Here is a 20,928-nt window from a genome sequence, read left to right as displayed (position 1 = left end):
TGTCACCGATTGGAGGGACTGAGTCGCATAATTAAATGCAGTGTGGGATCCTGGAACGGAAGGAGGACCTCGACCAGCAGAAAACCCGGAGAAACCCGAGTCACGTCTGTGGTCAGTTCAGCTTTGAAAGTGTACCGTGACGTGCGAGCTATCGACACCGGGGAGCTGGGGAGGGAGGGTAACAAGGATTCGACACGATTCTGCAAATTGAAGTCTAAAATTATTCCAGAATAAAAGAATTTTTAAGAAGCTAATTGGGGGGAACGAAGATGCTTCATTAGAGAGCACGTTAACTTCCGGTGTTGCATTCACTGTGCCAAGACGTGTACTAAAAAGGCGCTCCCGAAGAGGTCCCTGGTATGGAGGCAGGCGCACGGCCTTGGACCTGCCGAGCCGGGGCCGGAGGGGCCTGCTGCTTCCTGTGAGCGATGGGGTTGGTGGTCCCGGGCTGGGAGTGGGGGTTACAGCATGAAAGACCCCTCACCGGCTGCAGATTTAGACGGCAGCTCTTCCTGATGTCCTTCAGACTCGCTGGGGACTGGCAAACTCGAAGGCAGTGGGAGAGCATCCCTAAGAGGGCGAACAGCAGCCTCGTTTTGGATGAGCGCAGTGGCCCAGCGCTGCGCCCCACGGCCACCACATAAGCAGCCTCAGGAGGCATCGCCGTCCTCCGCTCACTTGACCGAACACACTTAAAGGGGCATTGTCACCCGGTGCAGCTGCCAGGCAGGGAGGCATTCAGCCTGCTGGTCTTCTCCCTGTCCGCATCAGAGGTCATTGCTGGGCCACGGTGACTAGCCCTTGTTGAACGTCCGGGGCTAATAATTTTACGTGGGGCCACAGGACCCCAGTGCTGACTGGTTCACATACTTTTCCCTACTCCATTAGGGCTCAAGAGCTCTCTCCCTGATCCTGGGAGTTGGTGGCTGGGTGAGAAGAGAATTTGCTTCTTTTGTGTAGCTGTGCCCGCCAACCTTGGAGAGCATCTGACTCTTGCCTTGAGGCTGCTTTGCAGCATGCCAGCCCTCCAGCCAAGGGACGACGCCCAGCCCATTAGTGTGCAGCCCAGTTCTGCTGTCGTTGACTCCGCTGCCCTTCCCCAATGACAGCATGGCCCCTCCACCTTGTCTGCCCCAATGTGAACACCCTGCAAATGGGAGATGGTCCAAGTCACCTCCAGGCCCAATGTCCATGACACGGTTCCATCCAGGGAGGCTGTCTATCAGCATCCAGGTCCTAGAGGCTACAGAGGGAAGCCTGGGAGGGGCCCGGCTCCCTGGAAAGATGCCTCAGCCCTGCTCCTGGGCTCCCAGCCCTCCGTGCCTGGCCCTAACACGCTCTGTGCATGGGACCTGATCATGGCTCAGGCCACAGAGTGGCCTTCCAAGCTCTGGACAGTCCACCTGCCCCTGCACATGGTGAAGTAGTCCAGAGAGCCACGGCCTGGCCTGCCCAGGGCTGGGAGAAGGATGCCACTCAGGGGACCTCTCCAGGTACTCTCAGGGTGCGTTTCCATACAGGCATGTGTTGCTGCACTGAAAGGCGTTCACCGTCCTTCACGTGGCCACAGGCGACCTTTGAGGGAGGTGGAGCTCAACAACCTGTGGTCATGAACTGTCCTTGACAAGCAATTAGAAATGCAGTACTTAGAGTGCTCAGCGCTTAGTTGAACACAACAGGACACAGCTCAAGGACTGTGCCAAAGCTACCCTGAAAGGCAGCCCTGAGCTCCTGGGTCCTGTACAACATGCCTTGAAGGGCTTGTTGGGTTGGGGTGCCCTCACGTGGCTAACGGTGGGCATCTCCAGGACAGGGCTGGGCCAGGCCTGTTGTGCTCCCTTCTAGAAGGAGTCTCTGCAGTGAACTGTCCAGCCAGAGGCTGTGCTGTGCTTACCTAAAGGGATGCAGAGGCCAGATACCACCCTGTGCCAAGGGTGCCCGTCCCCCACTAACAACAATGCTGTTATGCAAGATGCATCTCTAAGAACACTCAGAACCTGACACAAAGAGGAACGAAACGTCACCTTTCTGATAAGCAGGTCCACAGCATCTGTTGTCCTAGAATCCCCTGCACAGCCCCTCTGTGGGGAGGTCCAGGAGGCTCTTTGGGGGGGGGGGTCTGGAAGGCAGAGTGCTTCCTGAGTGGGCCCAGGAGTCCGACCACTGCCACCTGCAGAACCCACATGCCCTCCATTAGAGCTGGACTGGTCCGCACATGAGCCCTCGCGAGCAAATCCAGCTTGTAAAGAAAAGTTCAGCAACAATATGTCCTTCCCTCTTCCCGATGCTCATTCTCTGCTGGGGGAGCCGGCCCACTGCGCCTCCCCAGAGTGGCCGGACACACGGAACAGACAGGCACAAAGTGGAGAGCCACACAGAGCGGCTCCACAGCTGCAAGCCTGGTGAGTGTGGGTGAGCGCTCACATTCGCGCACACAGAGACAACGGAGGATGGGTGCACACACGAGAAAGTTTTCCCAAGAGCAGGAGCAGAGCTGATCTGTGCCACTTGGGGGCATGTGCCGGGCCCCTGTGCTGTGCCCTGCCCACAGCCTCTGCTGCACCCTAGAGGCAGCTCCCACCACGCCGCATGGGAAGCACTCAGGCTCTTCCAGCTGGGGAGATGCCACCAGGACCAGGACCACTTGCCCACCATGCCTCTGTGGCCACAATGTTTTCTGGGCCACCGGAAGTCTATGCTGAGCAGCAGAGACTGCCAGAGACCCACAGCCCCCAAACACACATGTGGCCAGGCCCATTTCTGGGGCCAAGAGGTGGTGACGGAGAAGCCTGCCCCATCCCACGCCACCTGTTTAGACACCCAGGCTCCCACTGCTGGGGATGGGGGGGTGGATGTGTCAGTGAATTTAACTCACATCTCAAATGTGGCCACATTTGACTGAGCAGCATCAGCAGGCCAGAAAGGAGGCCTGTCCCCCTGCATGGGCTGCCCAGCAGGGCAGGTGCCATCGCCTCACCTGTGAGCACCTGGACTCGGGCTCCCTCCTGATGTCTGCAGGGCTGCAGGTGCATCTTCTGTCACCTCACCTGTCAGCCACTTGGACTTGGGCTTCCTCCCAACGTCCACATAGTCCCAGGTGCATCTGCTGTCACCTTGCCTGGGCTTTGCTCCTTGTGTGCAGAGGCCCTGGGCCAGGCCGGCTGCAGCCGTCTTTGGCTGGTCTGCCACCCTTGGGCTCAGGCCTGTGGCTGAGGGCATTTCAGGCCCGGTGGGCTGGGCGTCCAGGGCCTCTGCAGCTCCCGGGGCTGTGCTATCAGAGGCGGCCTCTGGCATCCACGCTCTCCGAGGTCAGGCTCCTTCCTGGCAGGGTCTGCCCCGAGCATGCTGCCCATCGCCATGCTCCCTAACCCTCCCCTGGGCCAGTCCCACCGCGCTCCCAGCCAGCGGTTTGGGCAGGATTTTGGCTTCATGTCTCGGGCTGAGGAGGCAGAGGGCTGAGGGCACAGAGCAGCCCGCAGTGGCCACGGCTCTTGTCTGTCCCCATGGAGATGATGACGTAATGAATATGGGTAGGAGTGGGATGTGTCCGACAGCGGGTGCTCAGCACCCCAGTGCAAGTCACAGCATTGTCACTGTGTGCCAAGGAGTCAGGGGCATCCCCTTGGGGACTGTCCCCGATGAACCCTCCTGGCTCCCTTGAATGAAGGTCACCACTGAGGCCACAGCCTTCATTTTGTCGTCAGGGATATAAGCCTGTGTGGTTTCTGAAAATCTTCCTTTGGGACATGAAGTGACGGTTACTATGGGAACCTAGAGGGGAGGTGGAGGGCCCGGAGTGCGTGCTCCTGCACAGAAGCGGTTGTCACCCCTGCTTGGCAGGGAATGTCCACATCCCTGTAATTGGGATGGGGGCTGCCCAGGAGGAGGGACCCCAAGGTCACCAGGCAAGGCCAGGCCCCTCCTGGAAGCTCCAGCCAGCAGAGCTGCTCTAACTCTGGCTCATCCGGCATGGACAGTGGCCCCCACTCAGGGTGCTCGGGAGCTTTCTGCCAGCTCAGAGCCCCTTCCCCTCCTCCTCCATAGCATGGGTGCGCAGAGACCAAGTCCTCCTGGGCCTTCAGGGATGAGACGCAATGTCCTGTCATGCTGCCAGCACCTGCCACTCTCTGGTCCCACTAGAAGAAAGGGGTCCGACTCCTCGGGGGGCTGAAAGGAAAGAGACACAGAGCACAGAAGTCAGGGAGCCTGTGCCCTGCTCAGCCAGAGTGCAGAGGCTGGGGGTCAGGGCTGCGGGGAAAGGTGTCCTGCTTATGACCACTGTTCTGGAGAGAAGCGCCCTCCGGCACCCTCTGGAGGGCAGAGACCTGAGAACCGAGCGACTTTCCTTCCTACTTGTCATCTTGTCTCCTTTAGGAAGGAAGCAACGATCAGACACTGGCGTGTGGCCTTTGCCTGCAGGTAGCATCAGGGACCCTACAGTCTAGCACTATTCCCGGGACGTTGGGGAGTGATCCCCTGTGCCAGGGAGACATAAGCCAAGCTTGTGCTCAGCACCAACCGGAAAAGGACAAAGAAAATCATGAAACATGAAACGACCGTGTTCTGCCAGCTCTGCTTCCCTCCAGGAGCCACGGGGACTCTCTCCCCTCGTCCTCGAGAAAGGCAGGCGTGCCTTGCAGCCTCCGACGGTGATGCCCTCTCTCTGAATCCTGACCCCAGAGGGGTGTCTGGTTTCTGAAGGGCACTTGGTAGCTTTTTAACAAGCCTTTTGAAGCCCTGGGTGTCGCCTTCCTGTTTATCAAACAGCAGACAGGCAGCTCCCTGGCCTGGACGTGGGACCCTCGCCAGAGGACACCAGTCAATGAAATACTCACCATGTCAGGCTGCCAAGACGAACTATGACCAGAGAATGAAAGCTAAGGAGAAAAATAAGAACAAAAATAAAAACTGAAAAGGAGAGGGGAGGATGGAGAAACGGAAGGAAAGAGAGAGAAAAAAGAGTTTGTAGTGCTTCTGGCAGGAATACTGTGCGACTACACACAGAACAAGACGGAGCTCAGCTGGACTCTGTGGGGAATCCCTGGGTCTGAGCTGATGGTGCTGCGACCCCCAGGGAGGCGCTCAGGGGACCTCGCACTGTCCAGAACCCGGATGTGGGCACTAGTTGGGGGCTACATGCCCAGTGAGCCTCTCGGGGGCTCAGTTCCCTTCCCCATGAGTGGGGACCCACCACCACCTGTCACAAGAGAGTACGTTGAGAGCACTAATTGGCTAATAATGCTGATGAAAGTCTTGTGGGAAGCCCTTCCAAATGCCAGGAGACATGAATGTTCCTGTGGCAATATCTTGTTCCCAGTTCCATTCAAAGCAAAAAAGCACAACCAGAGCAGGTATAAGGTGACTGGTGTCCAGAGGGCCCCATCTCTCCTGGGGCACACAGAATGTCTGCAGGCTCTTCCTCGGGCTGGGCCAAGAACATGCTGACCGTAGGGGGGGTCCTACCCAAACCCCACCCTCCTATTCTCTCCTGAACAGATGAGACAGCAAGGTGGGTCCCCCTGGCTGCTTCACTTGGCGCTCAGTTGAGCCTGTCACTTTGGTGAGATTCACCCACAGGCAGAACCAGTCAAGAACTGCTCGGCGAGTCAGCAAAACTCCACAGTCAGGGGTCTCTCTGGGTGTGCTCCCTTCACCTTGAGTTGGGGAGTGCTGAGTCAGTGGCTCTGCGAGGTGTGGAGATCCAGAGAAAGGAGCAGACAAGCCTTCCTGGGCAGCCCCAACCTAACTGCGCTTTGGCACCCGGAGTTTCAGAGCCTGGAGCAGTTGTTTAAGGACCAGAAAAGAAAAGACTCCTGTTGCTGTCAAGGGGAAAACCCACAGCCTGTCTTTCAGAAAACTGATTTTTAGACCAACACAACTGTTGGACTTGGAGGGATCAAAGGCTTTAGCAAGCCCAGGACATTGCACTGAAAGGGAGCCCACGTCACGGGTCACACAGCGTCAGATGGGAAAACTGACTGGCTCCTTTGGGGTGGCATAGCTGGGTCGTTGGAGCAGGGCTTCTTAGACCTGGGGCTCTTGCCTCCTGGGCCAGAGACCTTGCAGCTACCTAAAACCTCATTCTGCCCAACTCTACCCTGAATTCCAGGTGGGGCGCCTACTGTAACTATTACACTCTACGTCTATTTCCTCCCCAGAGACGCGTGCTGAGTGACAGCTCCTGTTCACCTCTATCTATAAGCTCCGTTAGCAAGAAAAGCCCCCAAATTGCATTCATTTTACCTTTTCCTCCAGTTCTTTTATTTGTCTCTTCTGAGCTTCTATTCTTTCTTCTAATTCTTTAATTCTCTGTAATGTTAAAGGGAGGAAAATCTTGAATAATCAGAGCATTGGTGAAACTAAGTGCAAAAAAGTCTTTCAAGATTTTCACTCGTGTGTGGTCACAGAGCAGCTGGCGTGCCGCTCCACACCCTAGTGGCCTGAGGCTAGCAACACAGACACAGCTGTTCTCAGTTTGCTGCTTCGCTCCAATAGGGAGCCGAGGGCCTTCCCCACCGCCACACTTCCCTGGTGGGAGAAATAGCCTTCCATCTCCTGCAGCTTCAGGTCATAAATCATAATGCCAGACACCCAAGGAGACAGAAAGGGATTAATCCACAGTCCCCAAATGTTCTTACAACAGTGCAAGGAGCAGCCACAGGGCTCAAAGCCAGTCACTCGGACTTTTCTAGCAAGGGTGACACCTGTGCCTGGGGCCTGAAAGCAGCTGAGCTCTGGCCACAGCCCATCTGATGGGACCAAGGGGGGCTGCAGGTGACCGGCCTCCCCCTGACTGCTGCTGGAGCCCACAGGGGCTGCTGGGGAGAATGACAAGTAAAGGGGCTAGCAGCGACTGTCCTCGTAGCTGACCAATCCCCTGGTAGCTGACCAACCCTCTGCCTGGCATTAGCCACTAAGGGTCACGGTACAGTAGCATATGGTGCACTAGTTCATCTGAATTTGCAAGTTGCAACTTTTGCATTTGGGGTGTTTTTAACATGGAACATATTCATAAAAGCCACTATCAGCCCAACCCAGCACACGCAGAAGAGCATGTTGTACACATCAGGGCTGCCCAGTCTAACAGGGTTCCTCACCTCCCATTAGAACTGAACTGGCCCATTGGGCCTGAGATCCCAGCATGCCCCTGATGCCAAGAGAAATACAACAGCTACTGTTGCCAGACAATGCCCTTAACATCAGAGGATGGTGTCATGGAGGAGACCGAGCAGTCAGGAGTCCAAAAGAGGGGAATTGCCACCCAGAGGCCTCAACAACTCACCTCAAAGGCTAGTCTGATGGGGCAGTCTGGCAGGAGGGCTAGGCCATAGAGCATGGCCATTAGAGGTGTGTCCATTGGAGGATGTGAACATTGGAGGTGTGTCCATTAGAGGTGTGTCCATTGGAGGGTGTGACCATTGGAGGTGTGACCATTGGAGGGTGTGACCATTGGAGGTGTGGCCATTGGAGGGTGTGACCATTGGAGGGTGTGACCATTGGAGGTGTGGCCATTGGAGGGTGTGACCATTGGAGGGTGTGACCATTGGAGGTGTGACCATTGGAGGGTATGACCATTGGAGGGTATGACCATTGGAGGTGTGACTATTAGAGGGTGTGACCATTGGAGGTGTGACCATTGGAGGTGTGACCATTGGAGGTGTGTCCATTGGAGGTGTGTCCATTGGAGGGTGTGACCATTGGAGGGGTGACCATTGGAGGGTGTGACCATTGGAGGTGTGACTATTAGAGGGTGTGACCATTGGAGGTGTGTCCATTGGAGGTGTGTCCATTGGAGGGTGTGACCATTGGAGGTGTGACCATTGGAGGGTGTGACCATTGGAGGTGTGGCTATTGGAGGGTGTGACTATTGGAGGTGTGGCCATTGGAGGGCATGGCTATTGGATGAAGTGGCTGTTGGATGATGTGGCTGTTTGTGGGTATGGCTGATGGAAGGCTCAGCCATGAGATACTGCCTAGGCCATCCTGCCAGGTCTTAGTCCCCACCCCTCCACTGGCCCTTCGCTGCCCATGCACCTGCTGTGCCAGCTGCAGCAGCTCCATGCGCTCCCGCAGGATCTGGGCATCCCGCTCACGCAGCTCACTCATGACCTGGCGCTTCCACTGCTCCACGGCCACCTTGAGCTTCTCGCGCTCCTCCTCTGACAGCAGCTGGGCTACTTTGGCCCCGGCCTCCTGCTGCAGGGCGTCGTACAGCATGGCTTCCAGCTCCAGGATGTGCTGGGGGTGGGAGGGCAGATGCATTAGTCCTCATCTTCTCCCTGGAACTGACCTGTCCTCCCCGAGGGCTGGACAGCCCTGGCCTTTCAGAAAGAGCAACAGGAGGCCAGGCCATCCACCAAGAAGAGCAGAGAGGCGGTGGGCAGCACTTAGTGGGCACAGTGCTCTCCACAATCTCTGGAGAAGGACCTGGAACCCCACATACCACTCCCCCTCCATCCATGAGAAGAACCTAGAAGCAGTAAGATCATCAGGTGAAGTGTAAGCCAGGGCCTGGAAGCCCCGGGCCAGGGGCAGGTCACAGTGACGTGGAGGTGAGGGAAGAGCTGAGCTGTGAGGGCAGGAGCTGAGGCAGAGGTCGGAGCTGGGGGTGGCGGGCGGTGTGGGCTGGGAGCTGGCTGTGTACAGAGACACAGAGAAAGAGGAAAGCCGGGCACCACCCCTGCTGCTTCCCTAAATCCTCATTCATGACCGAGAAACCAACACGGATCCATGTAAAATGAGAACTTCGCTCTAACTCAGCGGCCAAAATACAAAGCTTTTTATAAATTCCTAGGGTTCATCAATTTGATCTGCAGTACTTTTAAACTTTCTCTTCAGGAAATCCTATTGATATATTCTTTGAAAAACACAAAATTCTCAAACTTCAGAAGCCCTTTCTTCCCATCAAAAATGTAACATCTTCAGGCATGAATGTTTCTTTTTCTTCAGGCAAAATGATTGTGAACACTCCTTTTGCTTTAGAAATTTTAGGAAGTGAGAAAAATCTTTTGGGCCTCAGTTACATTTTATTGTTCTTGACAACAGCAAAATAAACTGTCCCCAGCTGCCACAACCAGTTCACCCTCCCACATCAACTGCCACCGCTTAGAGCAAGAGCTTAGTGTGTCGAAGATGAGCTCCAGCTATTTAACATAAACATGGCTGAGTGCTGGCTTAGAATTAACATCACAAAGCCTCATCATAAAGCTGGAACAGGAGGTGTTTATCATGACCTTTTCTACAGACAAGGACATCTCAGAGAACGAGCGATGGGCCACCTGGAGGATCCTCATGCCCTCAGCGAGGCCACAAGCCTTCCCCACCCATGTCCTGCAGAAGCCAGGTCTGCACTACTGCTGCACCAGGGACCAGCCTTTCTCCTTCAAACCATGTTGTGGCTCCCCAGTTTGCAGAGCAGTGTGGAAAACACCTGAGGGCACCGGGCCTCAGTCCGTGCCACCCTTGTGAATGAAAGATAAAATACAATGGCAAAGGCTAACTATGCACCGACAAGTGCATGCTGAGGCAGTGACAAAAAACAAGTGTGCACAGCAAACACGTAGCCTGCTGTGGAAAGTGCAAAAGAGACCACCAGACGGAATCAAACAGGAGGAGGCCCCCACAGTGCCTCACAGGAAGAGGCTCCCCACACAGCGTCTCATAGGAAGTGCCCTCCCCACAGCGTCACACAGGAAGAGGCCCCCACACAGCGTCTCACAGGAAGAGGCCCCCACACAGCGTCTCACAGGAAGAGGTCCCCCCACAGCGTCTCACAGGAAGAGGCCCCCACACAGCGTCTCACAGGAAGAGGCCCCTCCACAGTGCCTCACAGGAAGAGGCCCCCACACAGCGTCTCACAGGAAGAGGCCCCCCACAGCGTCTCACAGGAAGAGGCCCCTCCACAGCGTCTCACAGGAAGAGGCCCCCACACAGAGTCTCACAGGAAGAGGCCCCCACACAGCGTCTCACAGGAAGAGGTCCCCCCACAGCGTCTCACAGGAAGAGGCCCTCACACAGCGTCTCACAGGAAGAGGCCCCCACACAGCGTCTCACAGGAAGAGGCCCCCACACAGCGTCTCACAGGAAGTGCCCTCCCCACCCACTGCCAGCTTCACACAGCAATGCTGTTACTGTGAGCACCATGTTTCTCTCCTGTGGACTGTGGGGCAGGCTGAGCCACTGACTGGCTGGCTACTGCCTGGTGCCCACAGAAGCAGCTATCTTGGAGGTGGCAGAGGCAGGTGGCTCTGGGAAAGTCGAACTAATAGGACCTTCTGCAAATATGTGGCAAGACTCGAGTTCCAGTGCCTGGTGGCTGTGTGCTGACAGGGAATTTGCAAGCAGTTGGGGCAGCTCTGTGCCCAGGCTTGTGAAAGATGCCCTCCCCCTCCCCCCACCAAGCTCTCTTTGCTCTGGCCCTGTCTCCTGGACATATATATGACAGGTCTGCGGGCCATGTGGCCACTCACAGGACAGCCCACCAGACTCCTCTGGATGGATTCTGGGCCCAGTGCAGTTTCACAATGGGAACTGTTATTATAAGCCATCAGGGCAGAAAAGATGGCCTGCTGAGCCGATGTCAGAGAGGCTGGCTATCATCTGGGAGATCAATAAAGTTCAATTTCTTCTTTATACTGCACGCGCGCGTGCGCGCACACACACACACACACATTCTGAAAGAAAACATTTGATAATCTGCGGAAGGAAAAACTTGAAACTATGGAATAAAACCTAGGCCATCAATTTTTTACATATTACAAAAATTCTGTTCGGTCTCCAAAACAATGGCCAAAGTCAAAGAACTGACAACCTGAGTAACGTGTTTGCCATGGATGACAAAGAGCTGGCCGCCTGAACTTATCAGGAGCTCTGAGATGTCTATCAGAAGGAGGCCAACAACGTAACAGAGAAGTGGGGAAGAGACATGACAGAGAAGTGGGGAAGAGACATGACAGAGAAGTGGGGAAGAGACATAACAGAGAAGTGGGGAAGAGATATGAACAGGCAGGAAAAAATACAGATGGGCGGAGTCATGTACAGACGGGCTTGGCATGGAGCTTGCTAGGAGACACTATGACTGCTCCGAGTAGCCAAGAGACGTCTTTCAACAACAGATTGGTGAGGACCCGTGTGTTTGCTGACAGATCGCAGGGTGGAGGTGTGGGATGTAAGTTGTACCAACTATGGGAGAAATACCTGGCAGTTCCCAACAAAATCTTAAGTGTGTTTATCCTTTGACCAAACAAAAGAACTTTTCCTGCAGACAGACATACTCATATTTATGTTTAAAGAAATCAGAAATGACACAAATTGCTGCATTGCTGGTGACAGCAAATGTGTGGATACAACCCAGTGTCTGCAAACAGGGACTAATAAACCAGGGAGTGCTCGCACCAAGTTACCGTTCAGGCTGGTGGGAAGTGCCGACGTGTGCAGTCAGTGTGCTGCAAGGCACCGACGCTACTGCTCCGGTTCTAAGGCTGTCCGTGTAAATGCACGTGCACACGTATGCGTGGTTATGCCAGCACCTCCTGGAAGGTGCTAGAACTTGTAAGAAGGGTCTGCTTTGTTGGGGACACCTGGGGTCTGAAGAACAGGGATGGGAGGGAAACGTCCCTTTGTACCTTTAAATTTTAATACCATTTGCCTGATTACTGTCTCTAATAAGAAATTTTGGAAAGTGAGCTACAAATAAGTGTAAGAAGACCCCAGTCTTGTAAGAAAAATGTAAGTATACATATACATTTAGCCTAAAAAGAACCCACTAGAAGGAGAGAAACTGAAATGTGCATGGTTTTGCTCTGTGTGCTGGGCATGCAATGAATTCTTTTCTTTCTCAGATTTTTCTGTGTTGTAAATCAGAATTGTACATTTACTATTCTTCCATTTAGAAAAAGATGATATTTAGAAAAGAAATATTTCTTTTCCTTTTCCTATCTCAAGGTTAGCTGGGTTTGAAAATTCCCACTCCATTGTCCTCTGCTCAAGCCTTTCCTCCTTCACCTGTTCAGCAACTGCTAAGCACCTGTTATTTGCCAGGCGTTGTGCAGGTCTAGAAGGCAAGATGGTGACAGATGGTACCTCCTTTGCCTAGTAAGAGGACAGACCCATTTCTATGTTGGGGTGAGTCCCAAGGGAGTGGAGCCTGTTGGGTTACCACCCTGGGTGTTAGAGAAGGTTTCCTAGCAGAGGCAATGTGCTAGGCTCAGACTTTAAGAGACAGTAAGGAGCAGGCAGGAGAGGGGAAGGGAGGGCACTCCAGGGGGAGGGAACAGCAGAGGCAAAGGGGAGGCCTCTGTCCCACAGCCTCCAGCGGCAGCTATGCCACCACGGGAATGCCTGCCGGCTAGACAGATCCCCAGGGAGGCTGGCAGCTGGATTCAGCCCTCCCAACTTGAGGCTAATGGGAGGTCACTGTTCTCTGCCACCCAGGGAGGGAAGCTATCTGTGCCAGGGAGTAGCATGGGTAGAATGAGGGGGTGAGGAGGCCACGGAGCAGAAGAGGGGACCGAGGCTGAGCCGAAGCAGGGAGGCAGGGGACTTGGACCTTGTAGGAGTTTTCTCTTTATCTGAGAGCAGTTGGGATCCCACCCAGGGGGTGCTAAGGAGAGGAGTGTCCGATTGGCTGCAGTGTGGGGACCAGGCATCCTTGCATCAGCTTCCTTCTGGCCAGAACAGAGAGGGCCAAGATGACCACGTGAAAAGTTAAGGCCAAATCAGGCCCTTCCAGCCAAGTGGCCTGGCTGGGCATCCTGGGCCTGGGGTCTACCCTCCACCAGAGGAAGGGAGAGTTTGCAGGCATGCTCTGTACTGTGCAGGGTCCAGGCAGCCTGAAAGGACTCAGCCTTGCCACTGCTGGGGGCCAACTTACCCAAGTGCTGACTTTTGGCACTCAGAGGAGACTGTGAGAACAGTGGCCCAGTAAGCATAGCTGGGAGCTCTGTGAGCTGCTCCCACACAATTATGTACACACTTGGTGGTCAGAAATAATAACGATAACAACAGGAGGGTCATTTACAGTTTGCCGAGGGCCAGGCCCCAATGCCAAGCGTTTCACTGGAATCCCCAATCTTTATAGTGGTTACTGGCTGAGCTGGACCTCAAACCCAGGGAATATGCCTCTAAAGCAACCCATGGCTCACAGTGGCTTCCACAGTGACTGAAATGGGCCTGGTTCCCCAACCCAGGATGCCAGGTGCCAGGTGCCAGGAGTGGCTGCTCTGCTCTGCAGGGCTCTGTGTTTGAGCCCTGGTTCCTCTGTGTGAGGAATTTGCATCCCTGAGTGCAGAAAAGAGAGGTGCCTAGTGTGGTGGTCAGGGCTGTGGGCACTGGGGAAGAATGCCAAGATTTGACTCCTACATTCGCTCTAACTGAGTGACCTTGGGCAGGTTATCAACTTCTCTTTGGCTGGCTGCCCAGACCAGTGCCTGCCACATAGGAAGGGCTCTCATGAGTAGACCATCATTATAATGCCATCAATATCACCATCACCACCAGCACCATCACTACCATCATTATGATCACTGCCACCATCACTACCATCACCATCATCACCATCATCATCATCACCATCAATATCACCATCATCACCATCACCGTTATCATTACCACCACCATCACCATAAATATCACCACCATTACCATCATCACCATCAATACCACCATCAATATCACCATCATAACCATCATCACTACCACCACCACCACAATAATCACCACCATCACCACCACCACCATCACCACCACCACCATCACCACCACCACCACCATCACCACCATCATCACCACCACCACCACCACCACCACCACCACCACCACCACTACCACCACCACCACAACCACCACCATCATCACCACCACCATCACCACCACCACCACATCACCACCGCCACCATCACCACCGCCACCATCACCACCACCACCATCACCACCACCACCACCACCACCACGACCATCACCACCATCACCACCACCACCATCACCACCACCATCACCACCACCACCACCACCACCACCACCACCACCATCACCACCACCATCACCACCACCATCATCACCACCACCACCACCACTACCACATCACCACCACCACCACCACACCATCACCACCACCACCACCATCACCACCATCACCACCATCATCACCACCACCATCATCACCACCACCATCACCACCACCACCATCACCACCATCACCACCATCACCACCACCAACATCAGCATCACCATCATCACCACCATCACCACCACCACACCATCACCACCACCAACATCAGCATCACCATCATCACCACCACCACACCATCACCACCACCATCACCATCACCATCACCACCACCACCATCACCACCACCACCACCACCATCACCATCATCACCACCATCATCACCATCACCACCATCACCACCACCACACCATCACCACCACCATCACCATCACCACCACCACCATCACCACCACCACCACCACCATCATCACCATCATCACCATCACCACCACCACCACCATCATTACCACCATCACCATCACCATCATCACCATCATCATCATCACCACTCTGACAGCTCCCAATGTCAACTGGGCCCCAAGAGTGTGCATTTTCATCCAAGCCAACCTTCCTCTGCTTTGAGTGGCTGAGTAGGTCTCCTCACAGGCATAAAGGCCAGGGCCCTGCCTGCCGGGCTGGATGCCCAGGTGAGTGTCCTGGTGGTGATATTTATCTGCCTATAGACCAGGGCCTGAGCATCCTCTTGGTAGTATCTTCCTTCACGTGAAAGGGAGTCCAGTGGGGAGACAGCTAGTTGGTTGTGCAATCACAGAGGTATGACAGTGTCTATGGTATGGAAATACAGGGGCTCCTATCAGGGCTGCCTGGTAGCTCCTAACAGGAGAACCTAGTTTTCAAACTGAGTTTTCAACTTAGAAATGTTCTATGCGCATCTTAGCCACAGCAGACAAAATAGGGTAAGACCAAGCCCTCTGCTTATGAGCAGACGGTTGTAGCAGAAAAGCCAGCCGAACAGCTGCTGGCTTCCTCAGTTCCCCACAGAGGGGCTGGAAGCAGGCAGCACCCACATGCATGCCCAAAGGCTGTCTCGGCTGCAGGCCGTGCTCTACACTGAAGCCGCCTGTGTGTGACTACAGAGCGCTCTCATCATGCAGTCCTGCTGCTCAGTTTACAAAGGTCCAAGTGAAGAGCCAGTCAGGCCTCTCTGCAGAGTCAGGGCCTGGCTGGGCCGGCGCTGTGACGGCGCGATGCATACTACCACCACAAACTAGTAATGTTTGTGGCCTTAAGGACCGCCGCTGCACCTGAGGGGGTGGGTGGCTGACACCTTCTGCTCGGTCCTGGTTGATGATTGCACATGTCCCTGTCACGTCCCTGTGTTATGTGGACAAGGGAGGCACAAAGGACCTAAGAGCCTATAAGGTCAGGAGGCCACTCCTCCTGACTCTCCTGCCCTTGTCCCTCCCTCCACTGAAAGGGGTACCCCCCCCAACCCACAGGAAGCCCACCCTATGCTCAGGTGGTGCCCCCGCCCAGCATCCCTGCGCCCCTGATAGGGACAGCAGAAACGTGGAGCCACCAGCTTCCCAGCCGGCAGTAAAAGCTGCCTGTGCTGATGCCGCAGGGACCCACTTTCCACAAGTCCAGGAGGTGGAACTAATGTCTCCATTTACCGTGAGGGCCGTGTCATCAGCCTCAGTGGCCGAGGGCTAAGCTCAGAGCTGTCATGCTCCAAATCCCACACCAGTCTGCGGCTGCAGCATGCTCTCTGCCTTTAAGGACTTAGCAGTTGGGGGAGACAGAGGCACATGGCTTGTAGGGTGACATTAAACTGCAGGTGTAGCTAATTGCCAGAAGGACACATGGGAAGCCTCCCAGCTGGCTTCTGTGCCTTTGTCATGCTAATTTGAGCAGCTATGAGGCAATACTGGATTTGGGTTCAGGAACCATCTTGAAACAGAAAGAATTCTTTTCCTGTTTGCAAATGGATTTTAGTGAGGATTGATTCACAGTGATAGATACAAGTGTCTGTGGAGAATTTCCGAGATCTCAGTGTTAACCTGAGACGGAAACATGACCTCTTGTTCTATCAGCGGGAGAAATGGTCGCTCAGGGGGTGGTGGGACGTGCGCCACACAGCTGAAGCTGGCACCTCTCCGAGAGGGAGATGAACAGTGGCAAGAGGCCCCAGTAGATGATGTCACATAAACATTCAATGGTGCTCAGTTAACCCGTAAGTACACCATTTTTCAATGAATTCTATTTTGTCAGCTCACTGCAAATACCCACGCGAGTTAGGCTTCTGCGTCTGCACTCCTTAGTTGAAGCGTTTGCTGATAGGGCAGTAAAACGTCCTCAGAGCTCACCCAGAAAGGGGTCTCCGGGGAGAGAAGGCAGAGAATGACCCCAGGTGGCCACACGAGCCGAGCCAGGCATTTCCCAGGCAGGGCTCTGAGGCTGAGCCCCATGGCACCTGAGACCCAGCTCGGGCGTGTGAGTGGCTTTGCCCATTTCTACCTCAGATCCCCCGCCGGGGGCCCAGCAGCCTCGTTTCTCTTACCTTGTGGGCTTGGTCCAAGGACTGCTTTCTGTAGTCCAGCTCCTCATCCAGATAGCCCTTCTGTTTACTGAACAGCTCCTGAAACACAAGCGGACCCGTGTCTCGGCCTCGGGCGCCTGGGCCTGGTGACGCCGTGCTGCTGGGCCCTGCGGGGAGACGCCCACCAACCTTCTCGCTCTCCAGATCTGCCATCTTCCGCTGCAGTGCCAACTCCGTCTCTTCGATCTGCTGGAGCCACTGGGCACAAACAGGACATGATAGTGACAGTGACCCCCTGGTCACCCCCACGGGCTCCGATGCCTCCCCTACCCCCAGCTCTGTGGAGACAGCCTGGCACAGCAGTGAGGGAGGCCTGGGTCTTCTTCCCCTCCTCACCCAGGAGTCAGGGCTGGGCTGGTGTGAGCTCTGTGCATCCTGCTGCAGGCCAGGTCCGGGCCCCCTCCCCGGCCTGGTGTCCAGTCTGCCCCCACCCTGCCCCATGTCTTCCTCAGGAGAGGAGGGCGTTGGCTTGGGGTGCAGCAGGAGCTGGTGCCTCTGCTCATCTCACCAGGAGAGGCGGGGGGAGGGGTGGCCTGCTCCTCTGAACCTGTTTGCCAGGAGCACCACTTCCCTTGCTGCAGAAGGCCTAAAGACGGGCGCTGACAGCCAGCCCACCAGGCAGGTCTGGGTGACGGGGGCCAGGCTGGTGGGCTGGGTGGCCCCCAGAGGTGGGTCTTGGTAGGTGAAACAGAGAACATTGCCGGTTTTACAGCCCCGCCACAGCTTCCAGCCTTTGGGAGGAAACTGAGGCAGAGTTGGTGTGGGACAAGGTCTGGCTGAATCTGTCCTCTGCCAACATGCTCAGTGGCAGCTGTTGGATCTATGCATGCCAGACCTCCTGCAGCAGACAGGACGTAGTGGACCCCTACCCTGACTCCTGAAGCCCCTCCTCCCAGGGAGACTCGCAGGAGCCAGCCGTCTGCTGAGCGACCGCACAGTCACTGTTACCTTTTCGGCCAAGGTCAGGACTGTCCTGGCTTGAATGACAATCACTTGCTCCTCATTGGTCAGATTCTGCACCCAAAAGCAGAGCACAGGTGTGTCAGAGGCAGCACCTTCCGTGGTGGGGCTGAATGACGGACGCACGTTAGGCTGACAGAGGGACGCTGGGAGTGCGGGGAGGGGGCTAGTGCTAAGAGACACTTTTACTAAACCCAACCCCCCTCACCAGCTGGGATCGTGGGATCTCTGATGACCTTTGCTCTTGGCTTTTACTCTGGGGCACTGCCCATGTCATGCTCTCACTGCTGGTAACCACGACGATGGCCTAAGTTAACCAGGGATGTGAGCAGGCCGTGGCCACATCCCAGTGACAGATGCGTCCCCACTCTCTGTGTCTGTCTTGTGTTGCTTAAGGCCTGCACTCTGCATACACAGCCATGAATTATTAAAGCACCACTGGGAAACCGAGTATTGATGGCTAAGAAATGGCTCCAATCCCTGGTGTTCTTGCCTTTTTTCTGCATGTCTTATTCACACTTTGTCCCAAGGGGCCCACTGGGTGGTCCTTCTGGGCAGGATGAGTCTGGATTTGGGGCCAATGAGCATCCTCAGAGGATGGGGGCACTTCACAGGCTCAGACCCCACTGCCCCACATAAGGACCAGGGCTGCCCGGCCCCACCTCAAGGGGCAGCCAGGAGGAGGACGGGCAGGGCAAGAGCTGGAGCAGGGAGGGCTGCCAGGGTCACTGCTGGGGAGGGGGCCCTCGCACTGTCCTCCCCCAGAACTTCCCTGATGCAGGGCCGGGTCACTCAGAGGATTCCATCCCTGCCGTTCTCCCCCTGGAGTGCGAGCTCCCTAGGCGCGGTGTTTCTTGCCAGCCCCCCACCCCTGAAGTCAGCGCAGGATCTCCCGGGGCAGGAGCTGGTGACTGATACCAGCTGCTGCAGGCAGAGGCAGGCCCCGTCCCCAGGCAGCTGCGCTCCTGACCCGGCGCTGTGTGGGGGCCTCCTCCTGCTAGGGCTCCTCGTCCCTCCTGCTCCCGGGCAGCTGGCCGCCTCCTGGCCACACGCCCTCTCCCAGGGCAGGCCTTTCCCACACTTCATCTGATGGGCAGGACGATGAAGATAAGGAGCTGAGCAGGTGGCTTCAGGGTGACTGAGGAAATCTACCTGGATGCTGTTAAGGCAGGCTGAAACCTGGACGTGGTTACAGGAGGCTGAAGGGCCCTTAACATCTCTCTTTGTGAGCAGCCTGGTCCTCTGACTCCCACCTGGTAGTGGCTGCACCCTGATGCCCCAGCTGCGGCAAAGTGCCACCTGCTTTTCCTTTCCCAAGTGACCCGTTCCCCTGCAGCCCAGCAGTGAGCACCGCCTGTCACAGAGGGCAGACACCCATTCTGCCCCCCATCAGCCTCTCCACCCTGCTCCCAGGGCCCTGGCTTTTGAGGAAACCAAGGCAGGTGGGGGATCTCTGGGGTTCATTTGTTTACACAACCAGGTTGGAGGCTGCAGCTTTCACCGGGGCTAGTCTGGGCAGTGGCTACAGCACTAGCATGCCCTGGCTGTGAAGGTGATGGTCACCTGATTCCTCACAAACTGGGCCACCTCATGCACCCATGGGCTCAGGCTGGATGAGCACAGTCCCAGGCCTGGACATGCACCTGAAGTTCGCTGAACAACCACCGCACACTCAGACCTCGGCCCATCCGCAGGAACTGCCAAGAGTCTCCAGGTCTCCTGAGTGTAACTAACATCTGGCTGTGTGTCCTCCAGTCCCCACCCTCCTCTGTCCCTGCACTCTTCACAGAATGACCTCAGAGGCCATGTGATGGCTCCAGGGCAGTCACGCTCAGTGGCCCTCTTGAGTGGGCAGCTACAGGACTGGGGAGGAGCCCTGAACCAGGATGGGCACAGCATGGCTCACCCTCACTCTGCCCCTACAGCAGCTCTGTGACCATTGGCAGGTGCCTTCTGGGGCCTCAGTTTCTCCAACTGTGAATCAGAGGGGTGCACAACATGTTTTCCAAGTTCCCAGGATGGGGGCTGACAGCCAGTACTGGACCCCAGAGCACATCATGACAACAGCTGTCCCTGCTCTGGGTGGTGCCCTCACCACCGCAGCTGTGATGGAGTCCCCAGGTCTGAATGAGGGGAAGACACAGCCAGGAGAGCCTCCCTGCTCTGCTGCCCACTGCTCCAGGTGATAGGTGGGCACAGAGAGAAGGGATTCCTGTCAACACAGGGGTCCTTCAGGGAGGGTGTGGGAGAGCTTGTGTGAGATGGAGGATGGATAAATGATGGATGGGTGGATGGCAGAATAAAGGATGAATAGAGGATAAGTGGATGGATGGGTGGAGGATGGATGGATGGGGCGGATGAATGACAGAGGATGGAAGATGGACGGGTGGGTGGATGGCCGGATACATAGATGGATGGATGACAGAGGATAAAGGATGGATGGATGGATAAGGGATGGACGGAGGATGGATGGAGGATGGATGGAAGATGGAGAATGGAGGATTGACGGAGGATGGATGGAGGATGAACAGATGATGGATGGAGGATGGGTGGATAAATGGAGGGTGGATGGAAGATGGATGGATGGAGGATGGACAGATGATGGATGGGAGATGGACAGATGATGGAGGGAGGATGGACAGATTGACAGAGGATGGATGGAGGATGGAGGATGGATGATGGACGGAGGATGGAGGATGGATGGAGGATGGATGGAGGATGGGGGATTGATGGAGGATGGAAGATTGATGGAGGATGGATGGAGGATGATGCAGGATGGACGGAGGATGATGGAGGATGGACGGAGGTTGGGTGGATGGATGGAGGATGGACGGAGGATGGATGGAGGATGGAGGATGGATGGAGGATGGATGGAGGATGGATGAAGGATGGACAGAGGATGGACAGAGGATGGACGGAGGATGGACGGAGGATGGACGGAGGATGGATGGAGGATGGATGGAGGATGGGTGGAAGATGGAGGATTGATGGAGGATGGGGGATTGATGGCGGATGGATGGAGGATGATGGAGGATGGATGGAGGATGGATGGAGGATGGACGGAGGATGATGGAGGATGGACGGAGGATGACGGAGGATGGACGGAGGATGGGTGGATGGATGGAGGATGGACTGAGGATGGATGGAGGATGGAGGATGGATGGAGGATGGATAGAGGATGGATGGAGGATGGATGGAAGATGGATGAAGGATGGACAGGATGGACAGAGGATGGACGGAGGATGGATGGAGGATGGATGGAGGATGGATGGAGGATGGGTGGAAGATGGAGGATTGATGGAGGATGGAAGATTGATGGAGGATGGATGGAGGATGATGGAGGATGGACGGAGGATGGATG

At 55.6% G+C, this 20,928-nt stretch overlaps 1 protein-coding gene across 18 annotated transcripts in view; it reads right to left on the bottom strand.

Annotated features, from left to right (window-relative positions):
- Positions 1-4,857: 4,857 nt before the first annotated feature.
- Positions 4,858-20,928, bottom strand: part of JAKMIP3 (Janus kinase and microtubule interacting protein 3) — a 76,390-nt gene continuing 60,319 nt past the window's right edge. For 15 of the 18 annotated variants that reach the window (XM_063101945.1, XM_063101939.1, XM_063101940.1 and 12 more), the window contains 6 exons: positions 17,556-17,621; positions 16,737-16,805; positions 16,569-16,646; positions 8,035-8,238; positions 6,244-6,309; positions 4,858-4,908 (listed from right to left, as the gene is read on the bottom strand). In XM_063101945.1, coding sequence (XP_062958015.1) covers positions 4,858-4,908; positions 6,244-6,309; positions 8,035-8,238; positions 16,569-16,646; positions 16,737-16,805; positions 17,556-17,621 — 534 coding nt within the window. The remainder of the gene's footprint in view (positions 4,909-6,243; positions 6,310-8,034; positions 8,239-16,568; positions 16,647-16,736; positions 16,806-17,555; positions 17,622-20,928) is intronic. The other 3 variants (XM_063101947.1, XM_063101956.1, XM_063101955.1) reach the window with 2 other exon arrangements.

Source organism: Cynocephalus volans, chromosome 7, assembly GCF_027409185.1.
Source record: "Cynocephalus volans isolate mCynVol1 chromosome 7, mCynVol1.pri, whole genome shotgun sequence".
Classification (NCBI taxonomy): Eukaryota; Metazoa; Chordata; class Mammalia; order Dermoptera; family Cynocephalidae; genus Cynocephalus; species Cynocephalus volans.
Note: the sequence above shows the minus strand (reverse complement) of the source record. Positions and strands in the feature narration are given on the sequence as shown.